The 20,847-nt window shown below is 46.8% G+C and overlaps 1 protein-coding gene across 1 annotated transcript in view; it reads left to right on the top strand.

Moving 5' to 3' along the window:
- Positions 1–20,847, top strand: part of LOC140387119 (EF-hand calcium-binding domain-containing protein 5-like) — a 254,349-nt gene that overhangs the window by 16,226 nt on the left and 217,276 nt on the right. Inside the window, exons 3-4 of the mRNA XM_072470130.1 lie at positions 9,682–9,838; positions 10,242–10,305. Of these exons, the coding sequence (XP_072326231.1) occupies positions 9,682–9,838; positions 10,242–10,305 (221 nt within the window). The remainder of the gene's footprint in view (positions 1–9,681; positions 9,839–10,241; positions 10,306–20,847) is intronic.

Genomic DNA, 20,847 nt, shown 5'->3' with positions numbered 1-20,847 from the left:
TCAAAGCACCGGAGCCGGTATTAAAAAATTTCTGTGGCCTCCGGCGACCGAGCGTCCAAATTGAGCTTCTCCGGCTTTAGACCGCTGTCCATCATGATGTAGTCTGGTAATTAAATTGAGATACCCTCAATTACGACTCGAGAGAGAAGATTGATAATTTAAAGGCTTTAATTACCAGAGAACCAGACAGCTGCCGAGAAGTCTGTTCACTGCACGCTGCCCACTGAACGTAACCTTATATACAATTCCCTGGGGACGGCGTCCCCCAGGGTTCCAAACCCAGTCTTAAAGGGGCCTACACATTAAATGTGCATGTGTATAGAGATATCATTTATCTCACAAGTATAACCAGCTCAGACTTTGATCTTATGATCAACACCATTATTTGAAATCTTCAGTTATGGTTTTCTTCACAAGAATATAGTGAATAGTCTTTTGCATATTTCCATGCACCAAATATTTTTTTCCCAGTCAGCTGCAGCCCCCACAATGTGCCTGAGTTCCAAGGACAGAAAAACAACCTTATTGTCCTTCAGTGAATCTTTCCACTTCCAGACTTGACAATTTATATGCCCACATGGAGTGACATTGGATTTTGGATTTGTTTATTGTCACGTGTATCGAGGTACAGTGAAAAGTATTGTTCTGCGATCAGCTCAGACAGACCATTCCATACATGAAAAGAAATTACATAATAGGGCAAACATAAAATACACAATGTAAATACATAGAAACAGGCATCGGGTGAAGCATACAGGAGTGTAGTACTACGGTAGAGAAGATGTGTGAAGAGATCAGATCAGTCCATAAGAGGGTCGTTTAGGAGTCTGGTAACAGCGGGGAAGAAGCTGTTTTTGAATCTGTTAGTGCGTGTTCTCAGACTTTTGCATCTCCTGCCCAATGGAAGAAATTGGAAGAGTGAGTAAGCCGGGTGGGAGGGGTCTTTGATTATGCTGCCCGCTTATCCAAGGCAGTGGGAGGTGTAGGCAGAGTCAATGGTTGGGAGGCAGGTTTGTGTGATGGACTGGGCGGTATTCACGACTCTCTGAAGTTTCTTGCGGTGTTGGGCCGAGCAGTTGCCATACCAGGCTGTGATGCAGCCAGACAGGACGCTTTCTATGGTACATCTGTAAAACGTTGGTTAGAGTCAATGTGGACATGCCAAATTTCCTTAGATTCCTGAGGAAATGTAAGTGCTGTTGTGCTTTCTTGGTCGTAGCGTCGGCTTGAGTGGACCAGGACTGATTTGGGGTGATGTGCACACCTAGGAATTTGAAGTTGTTAACCATCTCCACCTCGGCCCCGTTGATGCAGACAGGGGTGTGTACGATACTTTACTTCCTGAAGTCAACGACCAGCTCTTTAGTTTTGCTGACATTGAGGGAGAGATTGTTGTTACACTACTCCACTAGGTTCTCTATCTCCCTCCTGTATTCTGACTCACCGTTGTTTGAGAACCGACCCACTATGGCCGTGTCATCAACAAACTTGTAGATGAAGTTGGAGCTAAATTTTGCCACGCAGTCTTGTGTGTATAGGGAGTATAGTAGGGGCTAGGTACGCAGCCTTGCGGGGCCCTGGTATTGAGGACTATCATGGAGGAGGTATTGTTGTTTATCCTTACTGATTGTGGTCTGTGGGTCAGAAGGTTGAGGATCCAGTTGCAGAGTGAAGAGCCAAGTCCGAGGTTTTGGAGCTTTGATACGAGCTTGGCTGGGATTATGGTGTTGAAGGCAGAGCTGTAGTCAATAAATAGGAGTCTGATGTCGAAGTCCTTGTTATTGAGATGCTCCAGCATGAGTGTAGGGCCAGGGAGATGGTGTCTGCTGTGGACCTGTTGCGGCGGTATGCGAATTGCAGTGGATTTAGGCATTCTGGGAGTACGGGGTTGATGTGCCTCAAGACCAACCTCTCGAAGCACTTCATCACGATCGATGTCAGGGCCACCGGACGTTAGCCATTGAGGCATGGGCAACTTAATAGAAAATTGTACTAAATTAGAGTTTGTTTTGTGCTTTGGATCTCTGCCCACGTGTTCAAGCCTCTTTGAACTCTCTCATTACGCACCCTGAACAAGGACTCTTTCATGAATGTGTTTCCCAAGTTCCAGAACATAAATGGGAGTGTATTGCACAATGTGCCATTATGTAACCCCTCCCAAAGAATTTAATATTTACCAAAGAAGCTTAGATTTCTGTACATTGTGTAACCCATTCGTATTTCTTGTGGTTATGTGAAAATGGGGACCAGGTGGTTTGTTTGGCTGGATGGGTAGCATATGGTTCAGAACAATGTCAACAGCACAGGTTTGATTTTTGGGCTGAGTTCGACTTTGGAACTTGCCTCCTAGCCCTGCCTCTGAGAGTTGAAAGCAATAGCAAACCCCCACTGACAAAAAGAATTGCCAAGAAAATAGCTCAGGATGAAGAATCAGCAGACAATGAACCACGGACCTGCCTTCAGGCAGGTGAGGTGGATTGGCCGTGCTAAATTGCCCTTAGTGTCCAAAAACGTTAGGAGGGGTTATTGGGTTACAGGGATAGGGTGGAAATGAGGGCTTAAGTTGGTCAGTGCAGACTCGATGGGCCAAATGGCCTCCTTCTGCACTGTATGTTCTATGTCCTATGTTTAGAACAGCCTACTGTACCATATGAAAATGATAGCAATCATGGATGTCTCTTTCCAGTCTTATACTTGAGTTACACAGATCCATGGAAGATACAATTTTTTAAATCTCAATACATAAAATTTCTCAGGCATGAATCTTCCCTTTGACAGCCAAGAACATATCAGAAACTCTTTGTTGCAGCACATGGTGAATTCTCTCCTAATCTGAAAATCTTTCACACATTTCTTTACAGCACCTGCTCTGAAAAAGTCTTCACTGAGACTAAGCCATGATTACCTTCAATCCTATATTTGTTATCTGGCTTATTACCAAAATTTTAATTGTAATATTTGTCAGAATGCTAGACACGAGTCGGCTATGATGGATTAGAAAACGTTACTTAAAGAGATGACAGTGGATAGGCAATGGCAAACATTCAAAGAACGCCTGGGTTAACTGCACCAATTGTTTATTCCTATCTGGCGCAAAAGTAAAACAGGAAAGGTGGCCAAACTATGGCTTATAACGGAAATTAGAGATAAGGGCCAGTATTCTCTGGCAGTTGCGATTCTCTTTTCCCGACGGCAGCGCATCCCTGCCCGCAGGTTTCCCAGCAGCATGGGGTGGCTTCAATGGGGCATCCCATTTATCAACCGCGGGAATAGAGATCCCGCCGTCAGCGAATGGCATGCTGCCGGGAAACACGTTGTGGAACCAGGCAATCTAGCCCAGTATCAGATCCAAGGAAGAACCATACAAATTGGCCAGAAAAAAGTAACAGAACTGAGGATTGGCGCAGTTCAGTATTCAGCAAAGGAGGACGAAAAAAATTGATTAAGAAGGTGAAAATAGAGTACAAAAGTAAGGTTGTGGGGAACATAAGAATTGATTGTCAAAATTTCTGTAGGTATTTGAAGAGAAAAAGATTGGTGAAGCCAAATGAGGGTCTCTTACAGTCAGGAACAGTGGAATTTATAATGGGGGACAAAGAAAAGGCTGACCAACTGTGATATTATAGGTATTACGGTACCTGATAGGCTAAAGCACCATTGGTGGAAACTGTATGCTTTCTATTGGTTAGAATGTATGATAGCTCCGCCCTGCTAGGCAGAGTATAAGAACCCGTGCCACTCCAGCAGCCTTCATTCTGTACCTGAGCTGCTGGGGGAAATATCTAGCTTATTAAAGCCTTCAGTTGGACTACAACCTCGCTTTCGTGGTCATTGATCGTGCATCAATTTAATAAGCTAGTTTTTTAAGAAGAAAGGATGGAGCTCCGAAATCAAGCCGGAGTGTCTGCAACTTAGCCCCCACGCGGCGAACTCAGCGGCAATCTTTAAGCACTGGCTGGCGTGCTTTAAAGGGTATCTCGGGACGGCTGAAAACGCACCCAAGGGAGAGCAGAAACTGCACGACCTGCACTCAAGGGTGAGCCCGGAGATTTACACCCTTATCGAGGAAGCGGAAGACTTCGATGCAGCAATAGAGCTGCTAAAAGGACACTATATTTGCCCGGTAAACCAGGTCTACACCCGGCACCTGCTTGCAACAAGGCGACAAACCCCTGGGGAATCACTGGAGGAATGCTACCGTGCACTCCTGGCGTTGGGAAGAAGCTGCAGCTGCCCGCAGGCTTCGGCGAGCAAACACAGGGAACTCTTAGTCCGGGACGCTTTCGTGGCAGGTATGCTATCTTCACAAATCCACCAGCGTCTGGGTCTCAGGGAGGCACGGGCCCCTGCAGGCTCCCGGGACGTGGCCTCCATGAACGCCCGCGCTTACGTTCCTGACCGCGCGGCAGCCCCCTGGGCAGCGTGGAACCCCTCCGCGGCCAACCCCGAGACTTCCCCCATTCCCCCACAGGCCTGCGCTCCAAGGAGGCCTAGCAACCCCGAGGGGCCCCGCTGCTACTTTTGCGGGCAGGCCAAGCACCCCCGCCAGCACTGACCGGCCCGCGCATCCACCTGCAAGGGATGCGGCAAAAAGGGCTATTTCGTGGGGGTATGCCAGGCCCGGGCGGTTGCCACGGTCTCCGGTGGCGAATGTGGACCACAACCACAAACTTCTCCATGGGCCCCGTGCGGCCAGCGGTCGCCGCCATCTTCATATTCCAGGGCCATGTGCGGACCCCGGGCGCCGCCATCTTGTTCCGCGGACGCCACGTTGGAGGGATGGGCGTCACCATTTTATGCACCCCCAGCCATGTGCGACCAATGGGAGCCGCCATCTTGGATGAACCCCCAGGACCCCAGCTCGGCTGACCACGCACTGCCCGAAGAGAACTCTCAACTGCTGCGATGAGCCTCGGAAACTCTGGATCAGTCTCGGCCTCGAACACTCTCAACTGCTACGACGACCCTATTCATCAACGGCCACGAGATGCCCTGCCTAATCGACTCTGAGAGCATGAAGAGCTTCAAACACCCTCACACGGTAAGTCGCTGTTCTCTCCTCATCCACCCCATTAATCAAAAAATCTCCCTGGCTTCCGGTTCCCACTCAGTGGAGATAAAGGGGTTTTGTGTAGCAAACCTCACAGTCCAGGGAAGGAAGTTCAAAAATGTCCATCTCTACGTCCTTCCCCACCTCTGCGCGGCTACACTCCTGGGTTTAGACTTGGATTGGATTGGATTTGTTTATTGTCACGTGTACCGAGGTACAGTGAAAAGTATTTTTCTGCGAGCAGCTCAACAGATCATTAAGTACATGAGAAGAAAAGGGAATAAAAGAAAATACATAATAGGGCAACACAACATATACAATGTAACTACAAAAGCACTGGCATCGGATGAAGCATACAGGGTGTAGTGTTAATGAAATCAGTCCATAAGAGGGTCATTTAGGAGTCTGGTGACAGTGGGGAAGAAGCTGTTTTTGAGTCTGTTCGTGCATGTTCTCAGACTTCTGTATCTCCTGCCCGATGGAAGAAGTTGGAAGAGTGAGTAAGCCGGGTGGGAGGGATCTTTGATTATAGTGGGAGGTGTAGATGGAGTCAATGGATGGGAGGCGTAGATGGAGTCAATGGATGGGAGGCAGGTTCGTGTGATGGACTGGGCGGTGTTCACGACTCTCTGAAGTTTCTTGCGGTCCTGGGCCGAGCAGTTGCCATACAAGGCTGTGATGCAGCCTGGTAGGATGCTTTCTATGGTGCATCTGTAAAAGTTGGTAAGAGTCAATGTGGACATGCCGAATTTCCTTAGTTTCCTGAGGAAGTATAGGCGCTGTTGTGCTTTCTTGGTGGTAGCGTCCACGTGGGTGGACCAGGACAGATTTTTGGAGATGTGCACCCCTAGGAATTTGAAACGTTGCCTAGGGTTTTTTAGCTACTACGCCCAGTGGGTCCCCAACTACGCGGACAAGGCCCATCCCCTGATCCAATCCACAGCTTTTCCCCTGTCGATAGAGGCCCGCCAGGCCTTCAGCCGCATCAAAGCAGACATTGCAAAGTCCACGATGCACGCTATCGACGAGTCTCTCCCCTTCCAAGTCAAGAGCGATGCGTCCGATGTAGCTCTCCCTCAACCAAGCGGGCAGACCTGTGGCCTTCTTCTCTCGTACCCTCCATGCTTCCGAAATCCGCCACTCCTCAGTCGAAAAGGAGACCCAGGCCATAGTAGAAGCTGTGCGACATTGGAGGCATTACCTGGCCGGCAGGAGATTCACTCTCCTCACGGACCAACGGTCGGTTGCTTTCATGTTCGATAATGCACAGCGGGGCATGATAAAAGACTACAAGATCTTGCGGTGGAGGATCGAACTCTCCACCTACAACTACGAGATCTTGTATCGTCCCGGGAAGCTAAACGAGCCTCCTGACGCCCTGTCCCGTGGCACATGTGCCACCGCACAAGTGGACCGCCTCCAAGCCCTCCACGAGGACCTCTGCCACCCGGGGGTCACTCGTTTTTTCCATTTTGTCAGGACCCGCAACCTGCCCTATTCTATCGAAGAGGTCAGGACAGCCACCAGGGACTGCCAAATCTGCGCGGAGTGCAAACCGCACTTCTACCGACCAGAGAAAGCGTACCTGATAAAGGCTTCCCGTCCCTATGAACTCCTCAGCATGGACTTCAAAGGCCCCCTCCTCTCCACCGACCGCAACACGTACTTCCTGAACGTGATTGACGAGTACTCCAGGTTCCCATTCGCCATCCCCTGCCCCGACATGACCGCAACCACCATCATCAAGGCCCTCCATAGCATCTTTGCACTGTTCGGGTTCCGCACTTACATACATAGTGATAGGGGTCCTCCTTTATGAGCGACGAACTGCGTCAATTCCTGCTCAGCAAGGACATCACCTCGAGCAGGATGACCAGTTACAACCCCCGGGGAAACGGGCAGGTAGAGAGGGAGAACGGAACGGTCTGGAAGACCCTCCTACTGGCCCTACGGTCCAGGAACCTCCCAGTCTCCCGCTGGCACGAAGTCCCACCGGATGCCCTCCACTCCATCCGGTCACTGCTTTGTACGACCACGAATCAGACACCCCACGAATGTCTCCTTGTCTTCCCTAGGAAGTCCTTCGCTGGGACCTCGCTCCCGACCTGGCTGGTAGCTCCCGGATCCATCCTGCTCCGAAAACACGTGCGGGCGCACAAGTCGGACCCGTTGGTCGAGAGGGTCCATCTGCTCCATGTTTGTTTCAAATCACTAGCTTTCAGAGCACTGCTCCTTCCTCAGGTGAATAAGAGAGGTAGAGAGAAAACAGGGAATTACAGACCAGTCAGCCTTACGTAGGGAATGGGAATAAGTTTAGAGTTCATTAGATTTAACAGCAGAGCACTTGGAAAACAGTGGCAGAATTGGACAGAATCATCATGGATTTATGCTTGTAAAATCTACTGGAATTCTTTGAGGATGTAACTAGTAGAGTTGATGAGGGTAAATAAGTGAATGTGGTTTATTTGGACTCGGAAGGCTTTCGACAGAGTCCCAAATAAAGGATTAGCTTATAAAATGAAAGCACGCGGGATTGTGGGGGTAATGTATTGAGTTGGATCGAAAATTGGGTGGCAGACAGAAAACAAAGAGCAGGGATTAAACAAGTCTTTTTCCAAATGACAGGTAGTGACTAGTGGGGTACCGCAGGAACCGGTGCTGGGACACAGCTATTCACTATATTTATTAATGATTTAGATCAGGGAACTAAATGTAATATCTCCAAATTTGCAGATGACACAAAGCTGGGTGGGAGGGTGAGCTGTGAGGAGGATTCAGAGATGCATCAGTGATATGGACAAGCTGAGTGAGTGGGCAAATGCATGGCAGATGCAGTATGTCTAGGGTCGTGCAGTGGTTAGCACTGCAGCCTCACGGTGCCGAGGACCCAGGTTCGATCCTGGCCCTGAGTCACTGTCCGTGTGGCGTTTGTACATTCCCCCTGTGTCTGTGTGCGCCTCACCCCCACAACCCAAAAATGTGCAGGGTAGGTGGATTGGCTACGTTAAAGTTGCCTCTTAATTGGAATTTTAAAAAAAGATGCAGTACAATGTGGATAAATGTGAGGTTATCCATTTTGGTAGCAAAAACAGGAAGATAGATTATTATCTGAACAATTATAAATTGAGTGAGGGGAATGTGCACGAGACCTGGGTGTCCTCATACACCAGTTGCTGAAGGTAAGCATGCAGGTGCAGCAGGTGATAAAGAAGGCAAATGGTATATTTGCTTTCATAATGAGAGGATTTGAATACAGAAGCAGGGATATCTTGCTGCAATTATGCACGGCCTTGGTGAGACCACACTAGGAATATTGTGTGCAGTTTTGGTCTCCTTATCTCATGAAGGATGTTCTTGCTATAGAGGGAATGCAGTGAAGGTTTACCAGACTGATTCCTAGGATGGCGTACGAAGAGAGATTAGGTCGGTTAGGATTATATTTGCTGAAGTTCAGAAAAATGAGGGGTGAACTCATAGAAACCTATAAAATTCTAACATGACTAGACAGGCAATATGCCAGAAGGATGTGCCCCATGATGGGGGAGTCCAGAACCAGGGGTCATAATCAGAGGATTCGGGGTAGACCACTTAGGACTGCAGAGGGAGAGTATTCAGTGGGATCTTCCGATTCTGCCTGCCATGACGGATCGGGATACCACTAGCGGCTGGCATGATATTGGTTTGCATCCCACTACGGGATGCAGATGAAAGCCCAACCTTTCCCCTATGCCCGATTCTCTGCGATGCCAGCGGGAAAACATGCTGGTCCAGAAAACGTCTAGACCAACACAGTGTGCAAAAAGTTGGGTCTTACCTGAAGAAGCCCTGGGGATGTTTCTGGAGTTCAGGATGAGAGCTCCAGCAATAGGTGGGGGAAGAATCTATCAGCTGGATCTTCTAGCTTCAGTGTCATCAAAGAGGTCCATCCTCTGGCCTCAGAGTGTTCCTGGAGGTCTGTTGACTTTCGTCAGGAGGTCCATTTTTTTTCCACAGTAGCGGGCCAGTGATGTCGGGCACCTTTTAAATATGGCAGCCAGATATGACGCCGGTATGCCCACCATCAAGCCCGCCCCACCACAAAGTTTGGTGCAAAATGCCCAGGTGCATAATTGATTACACTGGGGACAGAAAATATGGGGTGATTTCCTGTCATCCTCCGCAACGGGAAACACTCCAATGCCTGCATCCCATCATGGGACTTAGTCTCAGATTGGGAGAATTGCAACCAAGATTTGGGGAGCCCTGGAAGATAGGCTGTTCCAGTGAGTCCACAAGGAATCTCCATCGAAGATTTTAAAACACATTTTGACCTCCTCTGTACAGGCTGCCATCTCCAGTTAGTTTCCTCTGGTGGTGGGTTTGGCATTGGGAGGGTCTTACATTGCAGCTCCATAAATATCATTGGCCACAACTTCAACATATTAATTAGATCCCTACCTACATTTTCCCTGGTTAAAATGGCATTAGATGGGAATATAGGACAAACCCCTTCTGATCCAGCATCTGAATTACAAGCCCATCCCATCGACACTGCCCAGACTGGGTTAAAATCCCTATGACGACTTAAATCCAAGACTATATTCAGAGAATTGTGTTTTGGAAATATTAGTGATGACTTCTTTATGTCCTAGGCTTTCCACTCTGAAAGCAGAAACACAGCAGAGGCAAAAAGAAAGGGAACAACAGCATAAAATCCATCTGGACAATGAAGAGAAGAGGAGAAAAGACCTGCGGTTGCAGTACAGAAATTGGATGTGGAGCACCAATGGAAACGTGTTGCTTTTTTTGGTAAAACACAAAAACAAATCCAGTTTGTTAGCAACAAACCTAAGTCCAGATGAGTCTAATCTTTACCAAATATTCTACTGGAATACCTTAAATGGTTTGATGTGAATTGTACTTTTGAAAAGCATATGTCACCATCAATAAGGTGCACTTTTCAGAATCAGTTACAGGGAATTGCATTTAACTTGAGCACCTTTTTATCTTACTCATCCCTGAACATTTTTGTTTATACAGTAATCACTGATTCCGCTTCTGGAACTGGTTTTGAGAAGCCTTACGGAAGCAGAAAGCAATTTCCTTATTTTAGTTTTTAAAACTTGCATAATTCAGGGCTTGATCTAGATATGATATTGATTGTTGGTATGAACTCCATGAATAATTTCAAAATCCTGTTCTTCCATTATAGGCTCAAAATGTTCTGGTTTCCTTCTCGGAGTATTTTAGTGATTATTTTATCGATACGTTTGAAGGTAAAGTAAACACCACTCGGTGATAAAGCTGTTACTTTGTTCTATTTAAGCATCCACCTGCCTTAGACTTCTTCGCTCTATCCTTGTAAGTGCTGACAGAGGTGGCAGTAAACTGACAACAGCCATCTAATATTTCACTTGTCCACCTATCAATATGTGGTTATTTGGATCATGGAGTGCACTGTAGCGGAGAGCAAACCAGAGGGACAGATAGTATTGAGGAAGCAGGGGGGCTGCAGAAGGATTTGGACAGGCTAGGAGAGTGGGCATAGAAGTGGCAAATGGAATACAATTTGAAAACTTGTGAGGTTATACATTTTGGAAGGAGGAATGGAGGCATAGACTATTTTTGAAATGGGGGAATGCTTAGGAAATCAGAAGCACAAAGGGACTTAGGAATCCTTGTTCAAGATTCTCTTAAGGTTAATGTGCAGGTTGAGTCGGCAGTTAGGAAGGCATTAGTATTCATGTCGAGAGGGCTAGAATACAAGAGCAGGGATGTACCTCTGAGGCTATATAAGGCTCTGGTCAGACCCCATTTAGCGTATTGTGAACAGTTTTGGGCCCCGTATCTAAGGAAGGATGTGCTGGCCTGGGAAAGGGTACAGAGGAGGTTCACAAGAATGATCCCTGGAATGAAGAGCTTGTCGTATGAGGAGCGGCTGAGGACTCTGGGTCTGTACTCGGAGTTTAGAAGGATGAGGGGGGAATCTTATTGAGACTTACAGGATAGTGCGAAGCCTGGATAGAGTGGATGTGGAGAGGATGTTTCCATTAGTAGGAAAAACTAGAACCAGCGGGCACAACCTCAGACTGAAGGGACGATCCTTTAAAACTGAGATGAGGAGGAATTTCTTCAGCCAGAGGGTGGTGATCTGTGGAACTCTTTGCCACAGAAGGCTGTGGAGGCCCAATCACTGTGTGTCTTTAAGACAGAGATAGATAGGTTCTTGATCAATAAGGGGATCAGGGGTTATGGGGAGAAGGCAGGAGAATGGGCATGAGAAAAATATCAGCCATGATTGAATGGCGGAGCAGACTCGATGGGCCAAGTGGTCTAATTCCGCTCCTATGTCTTGCGGCCTTATGGTCTACTGCCATCTGACTTTCTAGACAGCAATCAGCAATGCAAATGCTGGCTGACTTTCTCGTTCCTCATCTTGGAATTGTTGAGATCTGCCAAGATAATCAAACCTGCAATATCCTGGTTTATTTGGCTTAGTTTTATAGCAGGCTGTGCTTTAACTGACTAGATCAATGTGGGGATCATGTTAAATAGACATAGCCCATTTCAATACTGTTGACTATTTTCAATGATTCATCAGTGACTTCAAAATTAAAGGTACAGTATGTTGAACTTGAGGAAAATTACCAAATATCTTCAAAATTTTGTTTTTACAAAAATTGAATTTGTATTATATCTCTAAGTTTTCCCCTTCCTCCTTTGCAGACTTCCCCAAATCAATCTATTATTTACAGCTAGTCACTAAACTAGTGAGCCTCGCTTAGTGCTGCTGTGTGTGTGCTTTCTTTTGCTGCATCTCCACAATTATCTGCAGAGTAGCAGGCGTTTTGACTGTGAAAAGTAATTTTAGCTTGCAAACAGTAAATCCTTGATGTTAGATAAAGTCTATGACAGCATGACATGCAAAAAGGTGGCGTTACCACTAAACACACTGCCTCAAGCTGTTGGTGTTGCATTTATATTTTACATGATCTTTCATCCGCTTTACATGAACAGTGTCCACGTGGTTTTCTGTTTTTTAATCCTTCCTTTTTGAGCAGCTGGCTCCTCTAATGCTGTTGAGCTTTAAAACTCAGTGGTACCTTTGAAACCTGTATTTTTGCATGTTTACAATACGGTGGGTTTACCAGAGGTAGGTTGGTTTGCACTTTGGAGGAAGAAATGTACATCTGCAATTGGCTGCACTCCAGAAGAGTACATAAGCCGAAGAAGAGGCACCTCTCCACTTTCTAATAATGTGATTCCGTTGACATGTAGGATTAGGAATAACCCTGGGAATTACAGGCCAGTTAGTCTTACTTCGGTGGTAGGCAAAGTAATGGAAAGGGTACTGAGGGATAGGATTTCTGAGCATCTGGAAAGACACTGCTTGATTAGGGATAGTCAGCACGGATTTGTGAGGGGTAGGTCTTGCCGCACAAGTCTTATTGAATTCCTTGAGGAGGTGACCAAGCACGTGGATGAAGATAAAGCAGTGGACGTAGTGTACATGGATTTTAGTAAGGCATTTGATAAGGTTCCCCATGGTAGGCTTATGCAGAAAGTAAGGGGGCATGGGATACTGGGAAATTTGGCCAGTTGGATAACGAACTGGCTAACTGATAGAAGTCAGAGAGTGGTGGTGGATGGCAAATATTCAGCCTGGAGCCCAGTTACCAGTGGCGTACCGCAGGGATCATTTCTGGGTCCTCTGCTGTTTTTGATTTTCATTAATGACTTGGATGAGGGAGTTGAAGGGTGGGTCAGTAAATTTGCAGATGATACAAAGATTGGTGGAGTTGTGGATAGTGAGGAGGGCTGTTGTCGGCTGCAAAGAGACATAGATAGGATGCAGAGCTGGGCTGAGAAGTGGCAGATGGAGTTTAACCCTGAAAAGTGTGAGGTTGTCCATTTTGGAAGGACAAATATGAATGCAGAGTATAGGGTTCTTGGCAATGTGGAGGAGCAGAGAGATCTTGGGGTCTATGTTCATAGATCTTTGAAAGTTGCCACTCAAGTGGATAGAGCTGTGAAGAAGGCCTATGGTGTGCTGGCATTCATTAGCAGAGGGATTGAATTTAAGAGCCGTGACGTGATGATGCAGCCGTACAAAACCTTGGTAAGGCCACATTTGGAGTACTGTGTGCAGTTCTGGTCGCCTCATTTTAGGAAGGATGTGGATGTTTTGGAAAAGGTGCAAAGGAGATTTACCAGGATGTTGCCTGGAATGGAGAGTAGGTCTTACGAGGAAAGGTTGAGGGTGCAAGGCCTTTTCTCATTAGAATGGAGAAGGATGAGGGGAGACTTGATAGAGGTTTATATTATGATCACAGGAATAGATAGAGTAGAGTGTCAGAGACGTTTTCCCCTGGTAGAACAAACCATTACAAGGGGACATAAATTTAAGGTGAATGGTAGAAGATATAGGGGGGATGTCAGAGGTAGGTTCTTTACCCAGAGAGTAGTGGGGGCATGGAATGCGCTGCCTGTATGAAGTAGTTGAGTCAGAAACATTAGGGACCTTCAAGCGGCTATTGGATAGGTACATGGATTACGGTGATGTGTTGGGTGCTCTGGATCCGTGGAACACATAAAGGTCACCAACACTTAAAATACTGCAACACTATTTTATTAAGTTAGAAACTGTTGAACATACTTTCACGATTAACACGATGTTAGATTAAACTAAAGACCTATGCCTGTCCTAACCAGTCTATGCACGCAGCACATGGTAAAGATCTGTGCTGTAAGCTGTCAGCTCTGTCCTTCTAGGAGGCTGCATCCCGAATGAGCGGGAACTCTGATGCCCCCTGTCTTTATAGTGAGTGTGCTCTAACTGGTGATTGGCTGCGGTGTTGTGTGTGTTGATTGGTCTTGCTGTGTGTCCATCAGTGTGTGTGTATCTGCACCATGATATACTGGTGTATATTATGACATCCCCCCTTTTATAAAAGAATGTATGTGTGTGGCAATAAATAAAGTATGGTGAGAATGTTCCTAACTACGTGTGGGGTGCGAAGACATATTTACAGGACTACGTACATGAGAACGAAGCTATTTACATGGGAAGGTGCCTGGTGCAGAGAAGCAGTATGCAACAAGAATAACGAGATCAACACTATATACAAACCAGGGAAACGATCAAACAAAGCAACGAAACAATTCAGAGAGTCTATAAGTCCGCAAAGTTCATAAATTAAGTCTCTGAGGTGGGCGACGAATTCTGGTTGACCGTCATCGTTTGGATCGATGCTGTAGACCGATAGAGGCTGGATTCTTTGCTTCTGGGACACCCTGTTTTTTGTAATGATACTGACTCTAATCATAGAATTTACAGTGCAGAAGGAGGCCACTCGGCCCATCGAGTCTGCACCGGCTCTTGGAAAGAGCACCCTACCCAAGGTCAACACCACCACCCTATCCCCATAACCCAGTAACCCCACCCAACACTAAGGGCAATTTTGGACACTAAGGGCAATTTATCATGGCCAATCCACCTAACCTGCACATCTTTGGACTGTGGGAGGAAGCCGGAGCACCCGGAGGAAACCCACGCACACACGGGGAGGATGTGCAGACTCCGCACAGACAGTGACCCAAGCCGGAATTGAACCTGGGACCCTGGAGCTGTGAAGCAATTGTGCTATCCACAAGGCTACCGTGCTGCCCCTAAAAGGCGCCTTCGGGTCTTCGGTATCAATAATGGGTAGTAGGTCCGCATCAGACTCGGTGACCGTGGGTTGAATGGCCCGGACATTCCTGTGAGGCTGGTTGGTGCGATATGAGTTGGCAGGCTGAGCTGATCTGCATAAAGCAGCATAGTGGCCAAGTTTGCCACATCTCAGGCAACGTCGGGATTTGGCAGGGCATTGCCGCTTTAAGTGGGCGGAGCCACAGTTGCTGCATGTTGTAGCGTCAGTACGTTCACTGCGCCACCGTGCATGCACGGTGCGGTCGTACGTGGTGTGCGCCTGCGCAGTACGTTCGTCGGCGTCGCCGTCCCCTCGTTCGGTGCGCACAACATAAGAACTAGGAGCAGGAGTAGGCCATCTGGCCCCTCGAGCCTGCTCCACCATTCAATGAGATCATGGCTGATCTTTTGTGGACTCAGCTCTACTTTCCGGCCCGAACACCAAAACCCTTAATCCCTTTATTCTTCAAAAAACTATCTATCTTTATCTTAAAAACATTTAATGAAGGAGCCTCTACTGCTTCACTGGGCAAGGAATTCCATAGATTCACAACCCTTTGGGTGAAGAAGTTCCTCCTATACTCAGTCCTAAATCTACTTCCCCTTATTTTGAGGCTATGCCCCCTAGTTCTGCTTTCACCCGCCAGTGGAAACAACCTGCCTGCATCTATCCTATCTATTCCCTTCATAATCTTATATGTTTCTATAAGATCCCCCCTCATCCTTCTAAATTCCAACAAGTACAGTCCCAGTCTACTCAACCTCTCCTCGTAATCCAACCCCTTCAGCTCTGGGATTAACCTAGTGAATCTCCTCTGCACACCCTCCAGTGCCAATATGTCCTTTCTCAAGTAAGGAGACCAAAACTGAACACAATACTCCAGGTGTGGCCTCACTAACAATTTATACAATTGCAATTGCAAGCGTGAGAGTCCGCGAAAAGTGCGCCAAAAGGCCACCCTCACCCAGGCTGAGGACCTGGTGTTGCTCGATTGCTTGGACCCGTTCTGCCTCGTGGGGACCTTGCCGCGCTGTTTCAGCCGCTTGGATGTGGGAATACCGACTAGTGGCGTGTTCGTGTAGCACGCAGGTCTCGATGGCAGTTGCTAGGGTGAGCTGCTTTACTGTGAGGAACTGCTGGCGTAGGGGGTCCGAAAATGATCTGGTCATGTATCATTGAGTCGGAGGTGGGCCCGTAATTACAGGACTGCGCAAGGATGCGGAGGTGGGTGAGAAAGGACTGGAAAGTTTCATCCTTACCCTGCAAACGCTGTTGGAATACATAGCGCTCGAAACTTTCATTCACCTCTATGTTGCAGTGAGTGTCAAACTTGAGGAGGACCGTCTTGAATTTTGATTTATCTTCATCATCAGCAAAGGTGAGAGAATTGAAAATGTGGATGGCATGTTCCCCGGATGTGGATAGGAAGAGACCGATCTTCCTGGTATCTGAGGCATCCTCCCGGTCTGTGGCTTCAAGGTAGAGCTGGAAGCGTTGTTTGAATATCTTCCAGTTGGCCCCCAGGTTACCGGTGATGCGGAGCGGCGGCGGCGGGCGGACGCTGTCCATTTTGCAGGATGACTGTATGCTGGTGGAAGATCACTTGCAGGTAGGTCTAAGAAGTTCTAATATCCCTCAACTACTGGTATCATGATGTGTTGGGTGCTCTGGATCCGTGGAACACATACAGGCCACCAACACTTCAAATAGTGCAACACTATTTTATCAAGTTAGAAACTGTTGAACATACTTTCACTGTAGGTTAACTATGCACTCAGCACATGGTGAAGATCTGTGCCGTAAGATGTAAGCTCTGTCCTTCTAGGAGTCTGCATCCCGAATGAGCGGGAACTCTGATGCCCCCTGTCTTTATAGTGAGTGTGCTCTAACTGGTGATTGGCTGCGGTGTTGTGTGTGCTGGTTGGTCTTGCTGTGTGTCCATCAGTGTTACTGGTGTATATTATGACATACGGTAGAATGATGGGGTGTAGATTAATTTGTTCTTAATCTAGGACAAAAGTTTGGCACAACATCGTGGGCCGAAGGGCCTGTTCTGTGCTGTATTTTCTATGTTCTATGTGCATATATTATTTTATGCAAAAAAATGTGTCATTTTTTATGTATGAGCAGATGGGAGCAGAATGGAGGGGGAGGTGACAGGCTCCACGTTTGGAAATGAATTGCCATTTATGGCCTGGCAGAGTATTGAGCAATGATTGCTCCTGTAACTTTGTTAATTCGTTATCAGGTCCACTTAGGATTTGATCCCGTAACAACTGAGTTTTCAAGTGAGGTTAGGAAATCTGATTGAACCGGATAGTTTGTTTGTGTAAGAAACAGCAATGGGACTTGGCTTGGTTGTAAAACTTCTAAATCTCTCAGTCCAGTGACTATTATTGATGATGAAAAAGCAACCTACATTTATGTAGCACCTTTCACAAGATCAGAATGTCACAAAAGTGAGATAATTTATTCCAACCATATATGTGTTTACAAAGAGAGGCTTAATTGACTTTTATTCATAGAAAGCAGGTTCCCTGGAGATGATATAATTTGAGACATTTTGTTTAGACTTCGGTAAGCAGGTCAGGGAATCTGAATGGGATAAAGATCATGTCATAATTGGAGGAGCCAGGCCTGTAGCAGGCAGTTTAGTTTTAGTCTTCCAAAGACAGCAAGACTTGCAGCTGGTGTCTGAAAGAGCTTCTCTTTCTCTTGAAGCAGTATTTCCAAAAATCTCTATTCAAGTATACAGTAAGTGACTTTGTGTTTGTTAACTTTATTTATAAGTGGTTTTTGACCTGTGATGAGGTTTGCTTAATTGGAGATAGAGAAGGTATCAGTTAGAAGTTAAAGTGTTTCCTCTTATTGCTAAGAATTGTTTAACTGTTAATTGTAAGCTATTTTCTGTGAGGTTAATGTGTTTAATCCTGTGTTAAGAATAAAGTTTGTTTTAATATAAAAGATACCCATTGGTCAGTGGAGTCACTCCTGGAATGAAATATTCTTTCCTCACAGTTCTACACATTTTAAATGGGCGATTGGGGTGCTTGTCCTGTGTCCTAACAAAGGTTGGGGTCTGGTCCAGGAACTTAATATATTATTTTGCCGGCCTTCAGGGTAACATCCAGTAGCACAATGGGACCGACATCCATATGAGAGGTAAACACAACTTGGTTTAACATCTTACCTGTAAGATGGCAGGGTGTAACACTTGGCAGGATTCTCCTACGTTCTTACCTGTAAGATGGCAGGGTGTAACACTTGGCAGGATTCTCCTACGTTCTTACCTGTAAGATGGCAGGGTGCAACACTTGGCAGGATTCTCCTACGTTCTTCCCTGTAAGATGGCAGGGTGCAACACTTGGCAGGATTCTCCTATGTTCTTCCCTGTAAGATGGCAGGGTGCAACACTTGGCAGACTATGTTCCCCTGCTGGTCTGCGCTGGTGCTCGGAGTGGTGCCCTGGAGTGATTCACTCTCCCTGGCCATGCAAAATTCCATTCCATTTGAAACCCCGCTATTAGGCTGCCATCTTGAGTGGGCGACCCGATACCGAGGTCCGGTGACTAGTCCCCTCTCCCTCGCACAATGCAAATCCCCCCTGCTGACAAGGGTATCCTTCCACCATCGCAGGAATTTCAGCTCCCCCCCCCAAAGCATGCAACCATGAGGGTGACCCGACACCGCCACTGACAACCCGACCAGACCCCCATCAGAGACCCCTCATCAGATCCACTCATCAGACCTTCACATCAGAAACCCCCCAACAGGGTCTGATGGGGTTCTCTGCTGAGGGCTCTTATGGGGGGGTCTGATGGAGTGGTCTGATTGGGAGGTCTAATGGGGGCTCTGGTCAGGGGGATCTGATGGGCGGATCTGATGGGCATCTCTGATAGGGCTGATGGGGTCTTATGGGGGTCCTGATGGGGTCTGACAGGGTTCTCTGATGGGGGTCTCTGATGGAGGGAGTCTGATGGCAGTCCATGATGAGGGGTCTCTGATGGAGGGTTCCGATGGGTGGGTGGGGTCTGATGGGTGGGGCTGAGGCGACAGGATTTGTGTTGTGGTGGAGAGGAGGGGGCCCTCCGATGGACGTTGGGGCCACCTACGTTACATACTTACACCACTTGACCCATTGCGAGGTCCACCTTGCCAGGGCCATGCTGAAAGATACTTGTACCAATGGCATGGAGAGTCGGTTGTCCAGCCTGCTAATCGGATGCAAATAGGTTCAAATGACCCATCTGCATTGTCCCGCTGGCCTGGGGCATGTACCTCACTGTCCCTGCAGTTGGGGGACTGGAGCATCGGAATGGGATCAGCACACCCATTTTTTTGCCAGACGTACGATTCTCCACCGCATCCGGAACTTCGCCATCGGTGGCAGGTAGCAGAGAATCCACCCCACATTCTCTGAGCTGAACTGGAATATGAATGTAGATTATGTGCTCAATTGTGTAAAGTGAAGTTTGAGCCCACAACTATCTGACTTGTCATCACTGAGTCACAGCGGACAGCTTTTTCTTAGCTAGCATAATGCAAGAACCACAGATTTAAATTTCTTTAAAATTGTTGCAGTATTTTGCCAGCATAATCTATATTCAGCATCATGTTAATTGCTATGTGTTTTGCAAAAAATGCTTTCCTTTTTGTGATTTTTGTGTTGAGGGCTGGAAGGGTGTGGTGGAGAAGTTTACCTCAGAAAAATATCAAAAGAAAGAATTAATGTTATAACACCATGAATATGTTTAATTTGGTAAAATTGGAATGTCATGCCACAATATTATATGTACTTTCACATCCTCAAGGATACAGTCACTGCAAATGTTAAATAAGCGTTAGATTCAAACATGTATGTGTGCAGCGAACAAAACGTGTGCCTATTTTTGTCTTGTCTAAGTAAGAAGTCTTACAACACCAGGTTAAAGTCCAACAGGTTTGTTTCAAATCACTAGCTTTCGGAGGACTGCTCCTTCCTCAGATTCACCTGAGGAAGGAGCTGCGCTCCAAAAACTAGTGATTTGAAACAAACCTGTTGGACTTTAACCTGGTGTTGTAAGACTTCTTACTGGGCTCACCCCAGTCCAATGCCGGCATCTCCACATCGTGTTTTATCTAAAACAGTAAACCTTGCACTTGCTCAAACCAGCCTGCCCTTTATCTGATCGACTTGGTTGATATTCTTGATTGAACCAACTTGCGATTCTTCAGTAACATTTTCATATAAAAACAGAAAATACTGGAAATACTCAACAGACCATGCAATATCTGAGAGAGAAACAGAGATAACTTTTCAGATCCTTCACTGTTAGAACGTGGATGCTGATTTTATTTTCTGCTGAAAGACCATCAACCTGAAACATTAGCCCCAATATTGACAGGGTGAGATTTTTGAAAGGGGAAGGGGGGAATTTCGGTCAAGTTTTGACTCCACTGTGCACCCGTTATTCTGACAGAATCCCCACTTGGAAGTCAGCTAATTGATAGGTTTGACTCTCATTGGGTGGGGTAACATCCTGAAGCAGGCTGCAGGAGCAAATATGGAGCTTTCAGTTGTTAGTGGTAGCATCTGATTCCCAAATGTGCACGGCTGGGTGTGTGGTCCAATCACTGATCCTGGTATCATGACTTTTTCGTACTTTCCTGGCATCCCTTGCTCTGAATTCCACCACCGAAGCAAATTTAAACCTAGCAAGTATCACAGTGCTTGCAATGCTTTCTGAGATTATTAAGATCTTCACGGTACGTTAAGAAAGATAGAACTTTATATCACACCTTTCAAACCCTGAGGAAGCCCTTTGTTACATTTAGACTTAAATAATCCCACACTCATCTGCTGGCCCACCATCTGCAACTCTCCATAAACCTGAGCTCATCCAAAATTCTGCTGCTGTATCCTACTGATGCATCAGTCAACACTGTGCTAGCTGACCCACATTGGCCTTGGCCCAGCAATGTTTTAATTCTTAAATTTGACTCCGTATTTGCAAATTCCTCCGTTGCCTTAACCTTCATATCTCTGTAACCTCCTCCAGCTCTACGACAGTCCGAGATCCGAGATCTACAGAACCTCTGTGCAGAAGGAGGCCATTCGGCCCATCGGGTCTGCACCGGCCCTTGGAA

This window comes from Scyliorhinus torazame, chromosome 12, assembly GCF_047496885.1.
Source record: "Scyliorhinus torazame isolate Kashiwa2021f chromosome 12, sScyTor2.1, whole genome shotgun sequence".
Taxonomy (NCBI): domain Eukaryota; kingdom Metazoa; phylum Chordata; class Chondrichthyes; order Carcharhiniformes; family Scyliorhinidae; genus Scyliorhinus; species Scyliorhinus torazame.
The sequence above is the reverse complement of the archived record's forward strand: the minus strand, read 5'-3'. Positions and strand labels throughout refer to the sequence as shown.